At 41.8% G+C, this 19858-nt stretch overlaps 1 protein-coding gene across 1 annotated transcript; it reads right to left on the minus strand.

The window, feature by feature from the left end:
- Positions 1-9067: 9067 nt before the first annotated feature.
- Positions 9068-10003, minus strand: LOC117349668 (olfactory receptor 5I1-like). The gene has a single exon (XM_033923261.1). The coding sequence runs from the start codon at positions 9914-9916 to the stop codon at positions 9068-9070; it is 849 nt and encodes a 282-aa protein (XP_033779152.1). The 5' UTR covers positions 9917-10003.
- Between the last annotated feature and the right edge of the window lie 9855 nt (positions 10004-19858).

Below are 19858 nucleotides of genomic sequence, written 5' to 3' on the forward strand. Positions count from 1 at the left end.
AAAAGTAATATCAAAAGACAGATATTGGGAGCCCCACTGGTGAAACATTGTATGGAGAAACATGACTTCTTTTCACTAAGGGTACAAGACAGATATTGGGAGCCCCACTGGTGAAACATTGTATGGAGAAACATGACTTCTTTTCACTAGATAGAGTGGAGGAGGAGGAGGGGAATACAAGAGATTTTTGGCACAGAAGGAACAAAAATGGATATACAGTACTTCCCCGAAATTCATGGGGGTTCCGTTCCAGGAACCTCTGCGAATTTTGAAAAAACACAAATGCGGTTTTTCACCTGTCAATAGACAGGGGAGGCAGGAGAGGGCAGCTGGAGAGGCAGGAGAAGGCAGCTGGAACGCCAGTGGGTGAAGAAAATCACTTATGGTCTGCTCTGACTGCCTCTTCCTGTAGTACAGTCGAGCTACACCAATCAGAAGCAGCATGTCAAAGCAGCTCCTGATTGGCATAGCCCGGCTTTCCTACAGGAAGAGGCGGTCAGTGCAGACCGCAAATGAGTGAGTCCACGATTCGTGAACCGCAAATTCACGGGGGAACACTGTATATGCTAAATAATTTGATTCCAATGGCTTAAATAGCAATATGGAGTGGCGACATTTTTTATTTAATGTGCACTGAGCACTTGTATTGAACAAGGAAGTTAACTATCTCTATATCTGGAGACTATTATTTTTTTATGAATAGTTCTTAGGACTGCTTTGTGTGATGGTGTTAGTCTTACCTTTCATATTGATGAGTTTTTTTTGCATAATTAATTAATTAATTAGCTCATCCTCCTGACAGCAACCAGAATGGGTTCCAAAATTACATTTGTAAATTATATTCACAATAAAATAATGCATCGTGTAACACATGAAGAAATAGGTTCAGCCAAACAATTTCACCCTAGTTATATAGATTTTATAAATTAAATTGGTCTGTATCATATGAGCAGTATAGAAAATGTGTGCACCCAGCTTTGGGCAATCTAATAGGCGTGATTCTATAAACAGTGTCTAGCAATTGATTGACAACCATACCAAGAAGTACTTACAATGCAGGTTCCGTAGGCACTGTTTAGATCTGTTGAATATCAGGATCATATATTTCAATGGAAAATCTTTAGGTCTTTACTTATGTATCTTCCAGAAAATAACTTTTCTGATAGATGTTTTTACATCTTTATTTTTCAGGCTGTAAATTACAGGATTAAATATGGGAATTAAAGTGTTATGTAACATAGTAATAACTTTGTTTTGATCCATTGATTGGATGGACGAAGGTCTCATATACACACCCAACACAAGTAAATAGAACATGCATACGACTATGAGGTGGGAAGAACAAGTGGAAAAGGCTTTACGTCTCCCCTCTGTGGAACGGATCCTCAGGATGTTGGAGATGATGTAGACATAAGATGTGAGGATTGAGATAAAACAAGGAAATCCTATAGACACACACAAAATATAAACTATGCATTGAACAACTGAGGTGCTGGAGCAAGAAAGCTTAAGCAGTGCCGAGAATTCACATAAAAAATGATTAATCTTATTGGAGCGACAAAAAGAAAACTGAGAGAGAAGAATAGCATAAGATACAGGTATCATAAACCCTATGATCCATGTCCCTGTGATCATAAGGATACAGACTTTCTGATTCATAATCAGATGGTAAGACAGGGGTTGACATATTGCAACATAGCGGTCATAAGCCATAACCGAAAGTATTAAAGTTTCCATAGCAACCAAAGACAGAAAGATATACATTTGTGCAAAACACCAATTCACAGAAATATGATTATTCTTTCTTAGAAAGATATCCAGGAGCTTGGGGAGAGTGACTGAAGAATAAGAAATATCAAATATAGATAAGTTACTGAGGAAAAAATACATGGGGGTGTGCAGGCGAGAGTCCAGGCATGTAACGCTGATAATAGTGAGGTTCCCCATCAGGATAATTAAATACATCAATAAAAACAGAATGAAGAGAGGTAACTGCAGCTCTGGAAATTCAGGAAATCCCAGAATGATGAATTCTGACACTGTTGTAAAATTTGCCTTTTCCATTGCATTCTAAGATAGAAACAGAAATAAGTATTCAACATTCATCTAGTTCCATGAGTAAGGAAATTTGATTGAAAGACACCTAATTTTATGGAGATTTAATGGTTTTTTTAATTCCCCTCTTTTGGTGAAGTGCATAAAACTCAGTAAATCATTGTAGAAATTCTATCACCTCAAAATTCTACTGCTATATATTTTAGTTTCTGAATTTATACCATTTGTACACACTACTGTATACCCTATTTTAATTGTGTTTGAAGCCCTGTAGATACTGAGTTTGTTTAATTTAACCATACTGCTAAAATTAATGGTGTGCTTATTTTCTTACCTTTCAAATAACAAATGGCTATCAATTATTTCTGATCTGATCATTTTCAGCAGTACCTGAATATTTATACTCTGACAGTCCATTTGGGAACTAATCCCAGAGGCTGTAAATATGAAATGAAAGAGCAAAGAGGAAGACATGAAAAAAAGTATCCCTGTGGACTTTATAACCTAGTAATATTGTAAATGATTGGAGATAAATTCCAGAATGGCTTTTCCTCTCTCCCCAGTTGTGATTAATGTAATTTTTGTAGATTTGCTTAGACGTAGTTTATCTTTGCATCTAAGTACACTGACAACATCAGAGCAATTTTATAAAGCATGTGTTCACAGTTAAATACCAAGGCCTGGATTTTATAGATGGCACTGTTATTGGTGGGTGCCTTAAAAGTGGCCACCGTTCATGTGTCAATCATGCAATGGCACCAATTGTAGAATCACGCCTTTGAGAAAGATAGGTGCCAGAAATGTAGACTGGGGTATTCATGGCCTATCTTTCCGGTGCCTGTCATTTACATGAATTGCACCTATGGAGGCACTTTATGATGCCCATAGAAAGGGTCTTAGATGCCTTTGTCCCCTCCCCAAGATGCACCAGGAAGGGGTAGGCCCACCATTTTGAAAAGGTGAGCCTGCCAGTGGAAGGGAGTAAGTATCCCTCCTGCCAGTCTTTGAAAACAGGTACAAGGGGGTACAGAGGGTGGTCAGGGTGGAACAGTCCACTAGACCAACAGGCTTGTGTGGTGGGGGGTTATGGGGGTACCCCCAACCCTATAGCAGGTGGGAGTAGCATCCCATATGCCATTGTTCAAAAAAAAGATACGAAAGTGGTCGGGGGGGGGCAGCCCACTAGACCACCTGGCTAGTCCCCAACTTTGTGGCAGGAGGGAGTTGGCATCCCTCCTGCTGATCACCCCAAAAGTACCCTGATGTGTGTGTGTGGGGGGGGGGGGAAGTGGAGGGGGGTTTCTAGTATCAGGGTTCCAAATTTGTGAGGGTCTTAATAGGCACAGCTCTTGTGTTGTGCATGCACAGTAGCTGTTCTCATTACAAAAAGTGGTCCCTGTTTTCCCTGCTTGCTGATTCAGGCAGGAAGAGCAGGGGCTGCTTTTTTGTTTGATTGGCAGACAGGCAGGAGGAGGGGCTGCATCCTTTACTAGCAAATTTTTGCACACCTATCGTGCATATAATTTGCATGCTATTGAGCTGAGAATTGCTCATAAAACAAAACTGGATTTTAATTTTTTTAATTAATTTTTTTTAATATTATGCATATTTAGTGATAGGTGTCTCACAGTGGTAGGCATCTATCAAGATAGGCACCTAACATCCAATTACAAGGTGGTAATTGCCAATTAGAAGCACTGATTAAGTCTATTGAACAAGTTAAGTGCCTTCATTGGCTAGGCTCACAGAAGTAAGGGCTAGATTCACAAAGCAAACCGATCAGTTTGCGACCCCTTTGCGACCTGTTTTCTCTCTGCCGACCATCCTCCAATCTGCGCATACAAATGAGGGCAACGGCATGCAAAGTAGGCAGGGACCCGATTCACTAAGCAAAACCCTGCAACACTGGGCCAATCACAACCAAGCGACTGCTGAGGACCAGTCGCTCAAGCCCTTTCCATCTGCCCTGCCTTCTGCCACCCTGCTCTTTGCCCTGTCAGCCCCAATCTCCTGCTGCCTCGAATGCCTCCTGCAGCCCTGATCTGCCTGCCCCAAACGCCTCACGTTGCCCCGATCTGCCTCCCGCTGCCCCGATTTGCCTCCCGCTGCCCCGATCTGCCTGCCATGATCTGCCTCCCGCTGCCCCGATCTGACTGCCTCAAAGTGCTAGTTCTGTGAAAAAAATTTTAAAAAAATCTCTTCCGGTCTGGAAGTCCACCACATGCGCATGCGCTAGGATCGCTATACAGCGATCTGGCAAGGCAGATGGGGGGTTCCTCCGATCGCCACCACCTGCATATTACAGTTTGAGGAATTCATCGGACCTGCCCGGATCAAGCCCGATCGGGCAGGTCCGCGAATCTAGCCCTTAGTATCTAACTTTAGGTGGACTTTATAGAATCAGGGCCTTGTAAATAGAGTGCACTCTACAAAGAGTGTACACAATTATGACAAAAACAAATGAAATGTGCTTTTCTGTTTATTTTTATTAGATAAAGGACACCAGATTCATCTGGTGTGATATTAACTGAGCTTATGTCACCTGCTGGTAATACTTATTGAATGGTGGTGTGAGTAAAAAAGGGTGGGGGCAAAGGGTGAGGGGAAAAAATAAGGTGTTGTCAAGGGAATGTAGAATAAGGACTGACAAGTTTATAAGAAAGTTTGTAAGAAAGAGAAATGATTAGGGAGGTTTCTAAGGTGATGGGGTGGAACAGTCACGTGATTGGTTGGATGCTGTGGCAGTCTGGAGTGAATTCTGTGAGGAAAGGGGAACAGTAGAGTAGTCTCTACAGGAAAAGATTTTCCCTCCCTCCCTCCCATTTGTGCTGGTGTTATGTTTTGTGTCAGTGGGGCAGTGTGTGTGTGTGTGTGTGGGGGATGTTTACAGGTTATATGTGGTCTTGGGTGGGTTTGGTTGAGCTTATGGGGTTCAGGGGAGGTAGTCGCAGCTTTGGGTGGGGCAAAAAATGGGGTTTAGCCCAGATGGATCTGTGATAAGAGCAGTTAATAAATAAATAAATATAGATGACGGCAGATAAAGACCCGAATTTGTTGTTGTTGTTGTTTTTTTTTCTTAGCTATTTCTGGGCAAGAATCCAAAGCTCTGCCCTGTACTGTTCTTAAGTTCCAACAACTAAAGTCTCCGTCAAAGCTCACTCTAGCTCATCTACACCATCCCAACCATTGAAGCCCTCCCCAGCCCATTTTCCACCAAATGGCCATATACAAACATAGACCGTGCAAGTCTGCCCAGTACTGGCCTTAGTTCTTCAATATTTACTACTAGTCTTATAGCCCGTTACATGAACGGGTGCTAGAATATATGTGTGTGTGTCTGTGTTTATTTATTTCTCTCTCTGTCCTTAGCCGCTTTCTGTATTTCTGTCTTTCTTTTTCCTCAGCCGTCCATCCATTTTCCCTTCCTTTTCCCTTCCCTGTGTCCACCACCACTCCTTCACTGCTCCCCTTATCCAGCAGCAGCTCTTCTCCCTTTTTTTTATCTCCCCCCTGTCCATCAGCACCTCTTTCCTGTCCCCCTGTCCAGCAGTAGGCCTCCCTTCCTTTTTATTCCCCCCCATCTCTTCCCCTGTCCATCAACACCTCTTTCCTGTCTCCCTGTCCAGCAGTAGGCCTCCCTTCCTTTTTCTTTCCCCCGTCTCTTCCCCTGTCCATCAGCACCTCTTTCCTGTCCCCCTGTCCAGCAGTAGGCCTCCCTTCCTTTTTATTCCCCCCTTGCCCAGGCCTCCCTTCCTTTCCCCCCGTCTGTTCCCCTGTCCAGCAGCACCCCTTACCTTGCGTCTGGCCTCCGGACAGCCGCCACGGCCTGCAGCCGCCAAGAGCGACAGTCTCAACCTGCATTGCCCCCGCCGCCAAGAGCCGCCAGGAGCCGCTGCGGCCGACAGTCTCCACCTACATTGCCCCCACCACGCCACTCACTGGCCCGTCGCTCTCCACCAGTGATCCCGCCATCTTGGGAGTGCCGAGCAGTGACGGAGGTGATGGTGGATTAGCCACTGGAGGTGGAGATGGGCGGGGAATGGAGAACAGGTTCAGGGCTGCCAGGGGGGAGGGAAGAGGGGAGGAGTGAGCCTGGCTGAGACTGGCAGGAAGAGGAAGGCAGGGCAGGTGAACCGCCATCGCGAAAAACTTTAGGGAGCCAGCCAGACCATGAGTGCGGGCCGTTGTAAGCTTGCATGTGCACTCTTACCGGCCACGGACATATGGATCATGGAACACGCTGGCAAGAGTGCGCATGCACGGCTAGCGTTTTATTATATAGGATTCTTTTCTGATTCTAAATCCTCTGTGTTCATCCCACACTTTTTTGAACTCCGTCACCATTTTCATCTCCACCACCTCTCTCAGGAGCGCATTCCAGGCATCCACCACCCTCTCCGTAAAGTAGAATTTCCTTACATTGCTCTTGAGTCTACCACCCCTCAACCTCAAATTATGTCCTCTGGTTTTACCATTTTACTTTCTCTGGAAAATATTTTGATCTACGTTAATACCTTTCAAGTATTTGAACGTCTGAATCATATCTCCCTTGTCCCTCCTTTCCTCTAAGGTATACATATTCAGGGCTTTCAGTCTCGCCCCATACGTCTTTTGGTGCAAACCTCCTATCATTTTTGTCACCTTCCTCTGGACCACTTCAAGTCTTCTTGTGTCCTTCACCAGATACAGTCTCCAAAATTGAACACAATACTCCAAGTGGAGCCTCACCAACGACCTGTACAGGGGCATCAACACCTTCATTCTTCTACTAGTTACGCCTCTCGTTATACAGCCCAGCATCCTTCTGGCAGCAGCCACTGTCTTGACATACTGTTTTTTCACCTTAAGATCTTTGGATACTATCACCCCAAGGTCCCTCTCCCCATACGTGCATATCGGCCTCTTACCTCCTAACATATACGGCTCCTTCCGATTAATCCCCAAATGCATTACTCTGCATTTCTTTGCATTGAATTTTAGTTGCCAGGCATTAGACCATTCCTCTAACTTTTGCAGATCCTTTTTCATATTTTCCACTCCCTCTTCGGTGTCTACTCTGTTACAAATCTTGGTATCATCTGCAAAAAGGCACACTTTTCCTTCTAACCCTTCAGCAATGTTACTCACAAATATATTGAACAGGATCGGCCCCAGCACCAAACCCTGAAGGACTCCACTACTCACCTTTCCATCCTCCGAGCGACTTCCATTAACCACCACCCTCTGGCGTCTGTCCGACAACCAGTTTCTAACCCAGTTCACCACTTTGGGTCCTAACTTCAGCCCTTCAAGCTTGTTCATCAGACTCCTATGAGGAACCATATCAAAGGCTTTGCTGAAATCTAAGTAAATTACATCTAGCATATGTCCTCGATCCAGCTCCCTGGTCACTCAATCAAAAAATTCAATCAGGTTCATTTGGCACGATTTATCTTTAGTAAAGTCATGTTGCCTCAGATTCAGTAACCCATTAGATTCTAGGAAGTTCACTATCCTTTCTTTCGCAACACTTCCATTATTTTTCCCAGAAAGGGTTACAAAATTAAATTCATAATTTCTAAATTACATTCGTTAGAAGACAATACATGTAACAGTCAATAAAATTAGGCAAACAATTATCATTTCATCCAATTAGATTAATGTTATATAGATTTTATTATAAATCAAATTGATCTGTGTCAGATAAGGAGTATAACAAATTTTTTAATAAACCACAAGCCATATTTGCTAAAAGATTTCTTCATATAACTGATTGATGAAGATAATTTATGATGTCATAGATGTGATAGCCATGACAGCTAAAAACTCTAATATGAAAGATAAAGATCTCTGTTTTAATCACATGTTCCATTTGCAAATATTAATGAAAGGAGTAGATATACCTTTGCATATAGTTAAGTAGAGGAGATACCAGATATCTTGCCTTTTCTGAAATCAATTTTCAAAGCTATTTACATGGGTAAAAAGTAATTTTTATCTGAGATTATTCTTTTATGCCTGGCTAAAAAAACTGTCAATCTTTCATACCAAAGAGGAGTTCCCAAGGAAGTGTTCAAATTGAAGGAGTTAAACAGTATTTGGACTGAATATTTGCTAAAGATTATATGTTATAATTCATCCTCATCTCTGCCAATTGTACAGATATCAGGAAAAAATAACTCTTTGAAGGCCCTCTCCATTGAAGCTGCTAATCTTCCACTGGAAGAAATAGAGGAAAAATGTGCCTATGTACATAGGCTATTTGAAATTCTTCCCCCAAAACATACACACACCTACTATTTAGGGTTTCACCTATGTATACAACATATTTGAAGACAGCAAAGATCAAAACTGAATAACAAAGAAGATAGTTGTTTTACTGAGATGAATCAATACTTTAAAGATATAAGTATCATTGGTAAGAATAGTCCCATACCTAGGAGCAAGATTGCAAATTATTGCTATGGAAAAGGAGAGTTCAGATTTCACATGTGGAGTGGCATTTTGGAAAAGACATACTTACTGTAATTGAGTTATCTAGCCCTTTCATGGAAAGATTATCCCTAGTATTAGAATTGGAAGATTACAACTAGGAGTTGATGGCAATATTTGGATCTGAGCATCTGCAGGGTATGAATGACTAGGGGTCACTCCTGCCTGCCCCCTAGATGCCCATAGAGTTTTGTAGCTATGGGTAAACGTGGCCCATGGGGAGATAAAAGAGGAACAATTGGAAGGGGGCACTTGTTTTTATCAGGTGCTTCCCTGTTTACAGATAGAACATCAAGCTGCAACTTGGTGGTCCAGTGTCCAAGACAGAAAAATAACCTCAGCCTTTAGCTGGGGTTTTCTTACAGGCTATACTGTGGCTTACCAAACCATAAACTGTGGTATAGTATTTGCATAATAAAAGAGTTTTTTCACATGCATTCGAACCTATGCTAATGTTCTCTAAGTTTCATTAAGGGGCAAATAACTTGGGTTGTTGACTTAATCAAACTTCACTACTCCACCACCCACTCACAAACATCCCTTAGTGCCTCAGAAAACTCAACTTCTTTCTTAAGACTTTTCTGATGGCTCCTTTAAGCTCCTTGTTCCTGAGGCTATAGATGTAGGGGTTGAGCATTGGAGCAATCACCGAATAAAACAAGGCTCCAATCTTCTCTTGATCCAGAGAGTGGGTGGATGCAGGCCGAAAGTACACACAGCTGCCAGTAATATAAAATAGACCAACAGTGGTCAGGTGGGAAACACACGTGGAGAATGTTTTACTTCTGCCTTTTGCTGAAGATATTTTTAAGATGGCTCTGATGATATTAACATATGAGATCAGTATAAGTATAAAACAGCCTAGCATTAGCAAACCCCCTACCAAAAACACAAGAATTACATTGATAGTGGTATCTGAGCAGGAGAGCTTTAGAAGAGGTGGAATATCACAGAAGTAATGGTTAATAACATTGGATCTACAGAAGTTTAACCGGAATGTGTTACTAGTGTGTATGACAGAATATATTACACCAACAAGCCATGAAGCTGTGGCTAGAAGAATGCATACTGTCTTATTCATAACAACTGGATACATCAAGGGATTGCAGATGGCTACATAACGATCAAAAGACATGGTAGCGAGAAGGGCAGACTCTGTTGCTGCCATGGAAAGGAAGAAAGATAATTGCACCACACAGGCAGACAAAGAGATTTTCTTCGTCTGTGACAAGAAATCCACCAGCATTCTGGGCACTGTGATTGATATGTAAAATGTGTCCAAGACTGACAAGTTGCCGATGAAAAAGTACATGGGGGTATGAAGTTGGGGCTCCGACCGTATGATGGTAAAGATCAACAGATTTCCTGCCAGTGCTATTATGTAGATCATTAAAAAGACCACAAAGTAGAGAATCTGTAGCTCTGCAGAAGCAGAAAATCCCTGGAAAATGAATTCTGTCACTGTGGTTTGGTTTCCCATTTCAGTTGTTTAGGCAGGTCCTTGAACTTCATCTGTTGGGAGAGGCAAGATGTTCTGTTACATGACTGCAACATCAAAATGCTAATTGCTATTTCTTCTCTGGTATTTTCAGTACATGTATCAAATCAATCCCCAAATTTCATATGTAGCACTCAAAATTGCACCAGTTTGCCCATGCAATTTAGTTCAGTCATAAGCCAATTGTCAATTTTGCAACAACTTGGATTTACATATGCATCTTGCTAAATGCTGTTCTATAAAGATGTGCATGCAAATGTTTTTGTGTGCAACTGTAAAGTGGGTGTAGTCATGGGAGGAGCCTGGCCAGGTCAGGGCATTCACTACAGATGTGTGCAGTATTATATAATTCAGGAGATCCTTGCCCAAGTTTCAGTTGATGTAAATCATTGTCCCCGAATTTGGATGTGGATTGCGATGTTATGTGTTGTTCTATAAATGACACCCAATTCAGAGCACCATTTATAGAATAGGGCTCATCACACATTTTTTTTGGCATTCAAATCTTGGACCTATTTACTAAATCTAGTCACTAAAGACTGGATTCTAAGAATGGTACCTAGTAGTGTCTACATTGTAGATGTCACTCAGCTTGGTTGCCAATCAACTGCTAGGTATCGCTTATAGAATCCCGCCTAGCAGTGCTTAGTCTTGCTTAGGTGTCACTAGGTGTCCTGGAAGTAGGCGCTGGTGTATTAGGCCTAATCAACCACACCTATTCTCAACCCCTAACTATGCCTACTTTATAGATAGATATAGTTAGGCAGCTCTCCCCTCAAGGGCTTTCCATATCCTTCCCTTAGCACATTCTATCCCGGCCATATTCTGTTTGCTGTACGTTGCAGCTTCTCCTGATTACTTTTGTCAACAAGTCTCTTCAGCAGCAACCTTATCTATAGTTAATTTAGTCTGATTCCAGTACCTCATAGTCATGAGATTCAGTGTCGCAAAAACCCGTGTGCCCAATCAGGTGAGGTCAGATACTTTCACTTATCTTACTATTGGTTTTAAAAGTATTACTCTTTAACTTCATTGAATGTCCCCTAATCTTTGTAAATCTTGATGCAATAAAAAAATGATCCATTTGTACCCATTCTACATTACTCATAATTTTATAGAATTAGACTGAAAATGATCAGGAGACCAACAATGAGTGAGAGTAAAAGAAGCCTTCAAAGATGGCTTACATAGGATTCAAAATTCTACTACACTGTTTCATGCTATTAACATAAATTTTTATTTAAAAAACATATGATCAGGTTATAGCCAGTGTTTCCTCTAAGTTGCATGGAAGGTCTACATCTACTTTTCTACTGGTGGTGGTGCGGGGATGCTATATTGCTTTATGTTTTCAATTGGGAGGGGCAAGGAAAGTGTGCAGGACTTCCAGGAGATGTCCCTGCTCCTCAGAATTGAAAATGTGTCATTGATACCCTATTTACACAGGTTAAAATGTATTCCAAAAGCTTCCCTGAATTTTAAAAGGAATGCTGCTTTGCTCATGTAGGCTTAGTAAGTGATAACACCCTACAGTTAAAGACATAGGGGAGGGGGATATTGAAAACCACCGATGATGTGGTCTGCTTCCTCTGCATTTCTTTTTTATGTCCCAGAGTCATTCAGATACATTGTGGACAAACAAATTAATACAATGGGTGATGTTTATCTGGTTATAAGTAGTGTTCTGGCATGAGACCTAAACATATGGATAGCAATGATATTCAACACTTTTTGGAAATATCTGCTTACGGGTGCTACAGAATTAACAGTACCAGATTTATGTGGATTAATTTAGAACCACATGCTCATCTTCAAAATCTATGAGATCTTTTGATTGCCTTCTTAATTTTTCATTTGGAGATACATTAATTGCCATTTCACCCCAGTTGCATTACCTGGGAATGGTATTAGATTTTTAACTTTGCAATCTTGGATCAATGAGCTGATGGATTCTATTATCTATATATTATAGCTCTTAAATACTGTAGATTAAAACCTAGATCTGTAATTTGTCAAGTCTCTAGGGCTCGAAAGAGTCAATGGCTACTAACATGTTCGGATGATTTTAGAACGTTCATAGGAATTGTATGAGCACTGGAGTAGCGTCAAAGCATTTAGCGCTCCAGGTTGCGATAGAAACCTCTAGCATGGCTTGGTAAAAGGGAGGGGGGGTAATTAGTAAATTGGCTTCAATTATGAGCTTTAATAAGCCAATTTGCTAATTAAGAGCCTCTTTTACAGAGCTGTTTAGTGCAGGCTGCTGCGGTAACTACCCCAAAGTCCATTGGAATTTAAAGGGCTTCGGGGCCATTGTTGTATGTCTTTGTAAAATGAGGGGTAAGTTAGGACCTAACTTTAAGCACCTTTTATAGAATTTGGGCTAAGCGCCGTAAGCTGGAAACTCACTGGACTAACCCCCTCTTTTACTAAGGTGCGATAACTGATCAGCGCGTGCTAAACGCTAACGCATCCATAGATTAACATGCAGACGTTAGCATTTAGCATGTGCTAAATTAATTAGCGTGCGCTAATCAGTTAGCGCACCTTAATAAAAGAGGGCCTAAGTGATGGAGATTGATGGAGATTATCCCCCTCTTTTACAAAGGCTTTTTAGCGTGCAATAAATATTAGCATGTGCTAAACATGCGCTAAACGTGCATGTTATCCTATGGACGTATTAGCAGTTAGAGCATGCATTGATTTAGCGCACGCTAAACGCACGCTAAAATGCTTAGCGTAAAAGAGGGGGATAGTCTCCATCAAGGGCTATTAACGCATCCATAGATTAACATGCAGACGTTAGCGTTTAGCATGTGCTAAATTAATTAGCGTGCGCTAATCAGTTAGCGCACCTTAATAAAAGAGGGCCTAAGTGATGGAGATTGATGGAGATTATCCCCCTCTTTTACAAAGGCTTTTTAGCGTGCAATAAATATTAGCATGTGCTAAACATGCGCTAAACGTGCATGTTATCCTATGGACGTATTAGCAGTTAGAGCATGCATTGATTTAGCGCACGCTAAACGCACGCTAAAATGCTTAGCGTAAAAGAGGGGGATAGTCTCCATCAAGGGCTATACACTTAGGCCCTCTTTTACTAATTGTGGTCATCTAATGATGCTTAAGCTCAGGATCCATACTATATATATTTTTTAATTGGCTTAATTACCATGCCAGTTTTCAGCCAATACCCCCCCTAAAAAAAAAAAAGTAATTTAAGAATTTGGCAGTGAACTTTTAGGATGCCTAAGTGGAGGTGCCATCACAGCATCTAATTAGCTTCAAAAAGTCTCTTCTATTAATTCAGGGGATATATGCAAACTTAAATATTCTCCAGCGTGTCTCACAACTCATTCAACGTACCATAATTTTCCCCTGGGTTTTTTTTTTTTTCATTCAATTAAAAAAAAAATAATAAAAAAGCAGGGGGAAATTATAGTACGTTGAATGAGTTGTGAGACACTCTGGAGAATATTTAGAGACATCTAATGACACATGTTAAAAAGTAGGTAGGCGTGGTTGACTTAAGTTGGCTTAAGTTACTGTACTGTCCAGCCTTGTCATTATGCTACTATATTGCACGGTATTATACTGTAGTATATTGTATTGTATTGTACTTTATTGCCAAACGTACGGTCCAATGTAACATACTGTGAATGTTGGCTTGTAACCCGTCCTGAGCTCCCAGGAGGACGGGATAAAAATCAAATTAAATAAATGTCATTAGGCATCCAACATAGACACCGTCAAATTAGGTGAATGAAAAGCTGGTCTAGAGAAGCCTAAGTCCGCTTAGGTGCCGCTCAGCGTGATTCTATAAATTGCACCATATTTTTTATTGCAACTGTGCCAACCTGTGTCTACAATGTAGGTGAAGTACCACATCATTTAAAGAATCTGGCTCTTACTGTCCTTTACTTGCAGAAGTTTTTTTTTTTTTAAATGACTCACTTGAAAGAAGCATTTGGATCCTGTTATCTAAGTTGCTCTGCAACTAATTATTATTTTTGCTACTCTACGTTAATCAGTGACTAGTCATCAATGTTATCAATCTAAAAAAAAAAAAAAAGTGCTCACTCTCAGTTGATCAAGTTGAAGCTTACCTGTTTTCAAATGCACTCTCTTGAGAAACTGAAGTGGAAAATGATGACATAGTTTGCTATCACTCAACGGAAACCAATATGAAATAGCAGGAATGTCAAACTGAGTTCAGTTTTGGAGGATGAAGCGATCACTGTGGAATGATGTTGTAAACAGGGGAATCGTTCGATGTTACAATTTAAGCTGATCACATCATTTGGAGTTTGGAAGAATCTTTTTTTTTTTCTTTACTGTGTAGTATGGAATTGGCCATAACTGAATGATGTTTTTTGTTGTTCCAAAGCATTGCATTGTAAGGCAGGTAGAAGAAGATTGGCTCCCATGAACTGCTGATCTTCCTGTATATTAATTGCATGCTTCTGGACAAGGCTCATGTTTAAATAGGTTTAATAACAGATTTAGACTGGAAGCAAACAGGACCAACTTGTCTTCTTTACCCTTTGATGGACTTCTGATTGTCTTCAAATTTAACCAGTACCAGACTATCACTGACATTAAAATCAATAAGTGAACTAATATCGACACCAGCAGCCTAACCCAAAGATTGCCACTAAACAATTAAGATAATACCGTTTGAATATATTTATTAAGACACTTTTTTAATGAGTAGTATATGGGGAAATGATTAGGTTGAAATCCCTTGGTTCCTACATAATCACTTGTGACATCCACAAACATTGTTCACAAAAACATGATTAGAAAAATACAAGTATCTATAACAAAAGGTCCATAGCATAAGTTTAAGATAATAATCTATGACAAGTGCAAAAATAGTCAACAAAACCATTAACACTGTGGGCCCAATATTCATACTCTGGAAGGTATCTGAGCTACCTCCTATGGTTAGCAGCAAACCCAGAAATTCAATGCCAAGGCTATATTGACATAGCTGGCCAAGGCAATATTCATCTGCTGATTGGTTAAGTCATAGCAAACAAGATAGACCTGCTTTTTAGGCATGTCTATCTGGCCACTAGACTTGAACAAACAGTTAAAAGTTATGGGGCTCATAATTGGAAAGTTAAATATGTCTAAAAACCTGCCCAAGTTGGCACTTGGATGATCTAAAAGACAGATTGTCCAAGTGCCGATAAACAAAATGGCTTTTTAGACGTATCCAGAGAATTTGACCTCTGATTCCTGCTGTGCATCCAGAACTAGAAGGGGCATTTTGGGAGGAGGAGTTAGGATGGGATGTGGGTGAGATGTGGGCCAAACATACTTAGTCGTCCTGCAGGGATAATCGAAGGTTTGACAAGACTGCCTAGATAAGAACTTATATGTTATGACTTAAGATGATGTAAAGACACATATAAGTGCCCAAAAGGTATCCAAAGTGACCAAATAACCACTGCAGGGACAAAGTAAAGACACACACACACACACACACACACATACATACCCCATGTTCACTGACCCCCATCACAACACCACAAAGTTCAGAATAAAAACGTGCATACTTACCTCTAGAACATTAGCACCTGCTATAGGAAATCATTGTAGAGCTGCACAAGGTGTCTTAAGTATCTGGGGTGGGCTACTGAACCATAGAGGAGGAACAAGGCTCATAAGCCACTCTAACCACTTCGTTAATGGTAGAACATGTAAGCCCACCAACCTCCCAAACCCTACTGTACTGTATATAGGTGCTACCTGCAGCCATAAGGGCTATTGGGGGTGTAGACAGGTGGGTATAGTGGTTTTGGGGATGTTTTGGAGAGCTCACCATGACCTATAAGGGAGTTCTGGTGAGATGTTTATGTGGCACCCTTTTTTGTGAAGTTCATAGCAGTGCCCCACAACTCTGTTGCTAAGTCTGGGTGGCCAGTCCATCACAATGCTGGCCCTTCCCATGTCCAAAAGGTTTTGTTCTGGACATTTCATACTTGGACACATTTTGGGTCGAGAATGTGGTATAATGTGGTGGTCTGGACAATCAAACGCCTAGACAATTTTTTTTAAAAAAATATTTTGGATGTACTTTTCAAGAATGGACATTTTTCCGCTGCCAACTTTGGGTGTCTAGCGCCCTACATCCAAATCAGACCTAGATGTTTCTTTTGATTATTCCCTCCCATGTGCACAACTCAGAAAATGTGATTCTATAAAAGGTATGCACAGTTGTAGTATGCAAATTTTAAAAATGGGATATGGGCTGGAGCGAATCATGGGCAGATCATAGGCATTCCTAAAAGTTATAGGTTTTGTTATAGAATATGCCTGATCCACGTGCAACTTAGGCACAGGCATTTAGGCCTGGTTTTAGCTGGATGGGCACGCCTAAAAGTTGTATGACACACTGGCATTGAATTCTATAAAATGTACACATACCTTATAGAATTCCACTAAGTGACATTCTAGTTGATGCAGATTTTTTTTTTTTATGCCTGTCTAAGTGCAACTTCAAGCAAGTGGTTCAGTCCCTGGTATTGGCAGGACTTGATTACCATGACATTGTGCTCTTAGGACTCCCAGCTTCTAGTTTGCATGCCTTACAGGTGGCATAGAATTCAATAATGTTTCCTCATACTTGATTACGATGTACTGGTTATCTATGGAAATAAAGCCTTTGAAGAAAGCCTGACGTGAACTGTTCTATGACACCACCACTTTCCATTACCGCTCCTTCTTTGTGGAATGCCCTTACATTAGATCGATTGGAGAACACTCTGGAAAAATTTAAAGCTAAACTGAAGACTTTTCTCTTTAATGAAGTCCTTTGGAAAACAATACGCTGATTCTCCCTGAAATGCCAAAACACTTCTCTTGAAGTGCTCCCCGCCCTTATTCTTTTATCTCCCTTTTTTTCTTTATTTTACTTTAATGTATGTGCAAACTCCCCCTCTCCCTTCCCTTTTGTTCCATGTATGTCAGAGTGAACTTGTCCAGTATTTTTAACATTTGATAAAATATTTATTTTAACTCCCCTTTTTTATTTCTTCTTTTAATCTCATTTTATTGTATAATATTTACACCCCCGCTTGCCAGCAGGAGGGTGCCCAATCTCTCCTGTCAGAGGGCGCCCTCTCCCCAGACTCCAGTCCCCTAACCTCCCCCCCACTAACCTCTAATCATTGGCTGGCCGGCCGGTCTTGCTACCGTCTGGCTGGAAGGCCTGCCTTGTCGAAATGAGGTGAGCCCACCCCTTTCTGGCCCATCCCCACTAAGCCTAAGGCCTGATTGGCCCAGGCTTCTAGAGCCTGGACCAATCAGGCCTTAGGCTTATCGGGTTCACCCATCCCCACCCATCCCCACTAAGCCTAAGGCCTGATTGGTCCAGGCTTTAGGAGCCTGGCCCAATCAGACTTTATGCTTAGTGGGGATGGGGCAGAAAGGGGTGTGCCCACCTCATTTTAACAAGGCGGGTCTGCCAGCCGGACAGTAGCAAGACCCGGCCGGCCAGCCAACGATTAGAGGTTAGGGGGTAGGGGTCAATGGGGGGGTGTTAGCACAGGGGGAGGAGTCCGGAGGAGGAGTGTCCTTTGGCAGGAGGGGTTGGACACCTTCCTGCCAGCAGGGGGGGGGGGGACAGGCGTCCAAGGCTGCAACTGTCACAAACACTCCTCAGAGCGGAGTTTAAAATGTGACAAACCTATGCTCTGGCGTGTCTCCTACTACCAGGGGTATCCTCAGGTTTTTGGTTGGTGCTAGGTAATTGCCTATGTCTGGGAGGAAAAGGTAAGTCCTGGCTTCCAACAATCAAAAGATCAGGACTCAGTCAGAATTCTTCAGAAGTCAATAACAGTTTTTAATCTGACCTTCAATGGTCCAAAGGTATAGTATTCAGTCAAGTACATGTAGCTTTCCAGAAACCAGCTTCCAAAGGAAAAATGAAGGTTCAAAATCAACCACATATATGCTGTCTCACTCTGGCTCAGCAATGTAATCACACTTGCATTTTCAAAACAAAACTTTCTTTCTTCAGCAGTGGTCTTACAGGCATGAAAGAGATATTCACAGCATTGGCCTAAAGTCAGGTTATATTTTATAGCAGCAGTTTGTGTCTTATCTGAAGCAACAAGCCACAGATCAGCTTTGCATAGGGCTCACTAATGTAGTAGCTTTCCTTGGAAGGCAGCTCAGCTGGAAGGGATTTGGTGACTGCCTCTCAGCAAGGGCACACACAGTAAAGGTTTTCAACCTAACACAAAACATTCACTCTATCCCCAGTGTTCTTTAGCCCAAACCTCACATAAAAGTAGCAAGTTGCTAGCATTCTCGTAAGTAAAACTTCCCAGCCCAAAAAGCAATATTCAACTCAAAATCAGAAGGAAAACACCAGCTCCTTCTCTGCTACTCACTGTTTATTTAAAGTCCATGAGCTCTGCCTAGCTCTCTAAGGTAGGGCCAGCTTCCTCAATTTCCATTCCCTCAAGTACCTCTGGAAGTTGAGAGTTAGAAGTGGGAAGTGGCACTTTTCCCTTAATTCTTAAAGTTCATTTTTCAGGGAGGGGGGATTTTAAGTATAACATCTTATATGAAGTAATTTAATTACTTGTTATGAAGTGGTGGGAAGGGAGGGAGATAAAATTTTATGATTGGTATTATTGCTGAATATTAAGTGATATTCTCAATGTGCAAATGTGTAAATGCGTTTATGTATTATCACACTTATTGTGCGTATAAAAATGAATAAAGATTTACAAAAAAAAGAAGTGGGAAATGGCCAATCTGGAACCTCAGATTCTGCTCCCTCTTTCCAAGGCTCCTGCCCTGGTCTGTGCTGCTGGAGAGTCTGAGCCTTTGACTCTCTCCTCCCCCTACTGCTTGCTTCAGCCTGCCTTTAACCAGCTCAAAGCCACTCCCCTTCAGCCTGCAGAGGGGGATGGGCTTTGGTACTACTACAGGTTTTCCCTGTCTGCTCTGCCTTGGTTTCCTAGGGCCAGTTAGCTTGTCTTTAGCTGCCCTGGCTGATGTATTGACCGGGTGCCAATGCTGTGAGTCTGCCTGCCCCTGATCCAGATCACCACTGCTTTTATCATATGGACAAGGGAGGTCAGCTTCAAGTTGGTCACCAGAGCTGATCTGGTCATCTCTTCTGTACAGGATCCTTTTAACAGTTTTAGGTGCAAAACTAATATCGGTGCTTGGTTTGCCACACTATACCAGGGATCTCAAAGTCCCTCCTTGAGGGCTGCAATCCAGTCGGGTTTTCAGGATTTCCCCAATGAATATGCATGAGATCTATGTGCATGCACTGCTTTCAATGCATATTCATTGGGGAAATCTTGAAAATCCGACTGGATTGCAGCCCTCAAGGAGGGACTTTGAGATCCCTGCACTATACTTATCGCGGCAGGGAGAACCTTGCTGCAATAAGTATAGCGGCTGTGTCTACCTACATTGTAAGCATTTCTCGCTCTACTAGGGAGACGCGTAGGGCCACCTAGATTCACCTAAGGCCCTTAAGCGAGCTGAGGCAGTCTTGTGGGCCTCTGTAGGCTCCCAGAGGTGCCTTCAATATAGGCGGCCTGCCTGGGGAGCATTTTTTTTTTTTTTAAACGTGAGTCACAATTGGCTGATTAGGACACACTTTGCAGAATCCGGGCCATGGTCCCAGTTCTGCAGGCTTGTACACTGTTTTTTAATGGTACCATATATACCATCAAAATCATTGTCTTTCACAGCCTTCAGGTTTGGATGTTCCTTCACAAAAACAAATACTTTTGAAAGCAGTAAGGAAGAGTACATTTTTATGTGAATGGAACAAACTGCCAGCGTCTCTCCGACAAC

This window comes from Geotrypetes seraphini, chromosome 16 (genome assembly GCF_902459505.1).
Source record: "Geotrypetes seraphini chromosome 16, aGeoSer1.1, whole genome shotgun sequence".
NCBI lineage: Eukaryota > Metazoa > Chordata > Amphibia > Gymnophiona > Dermophiidae > Geotrypetes > Geotrypetes seraphini.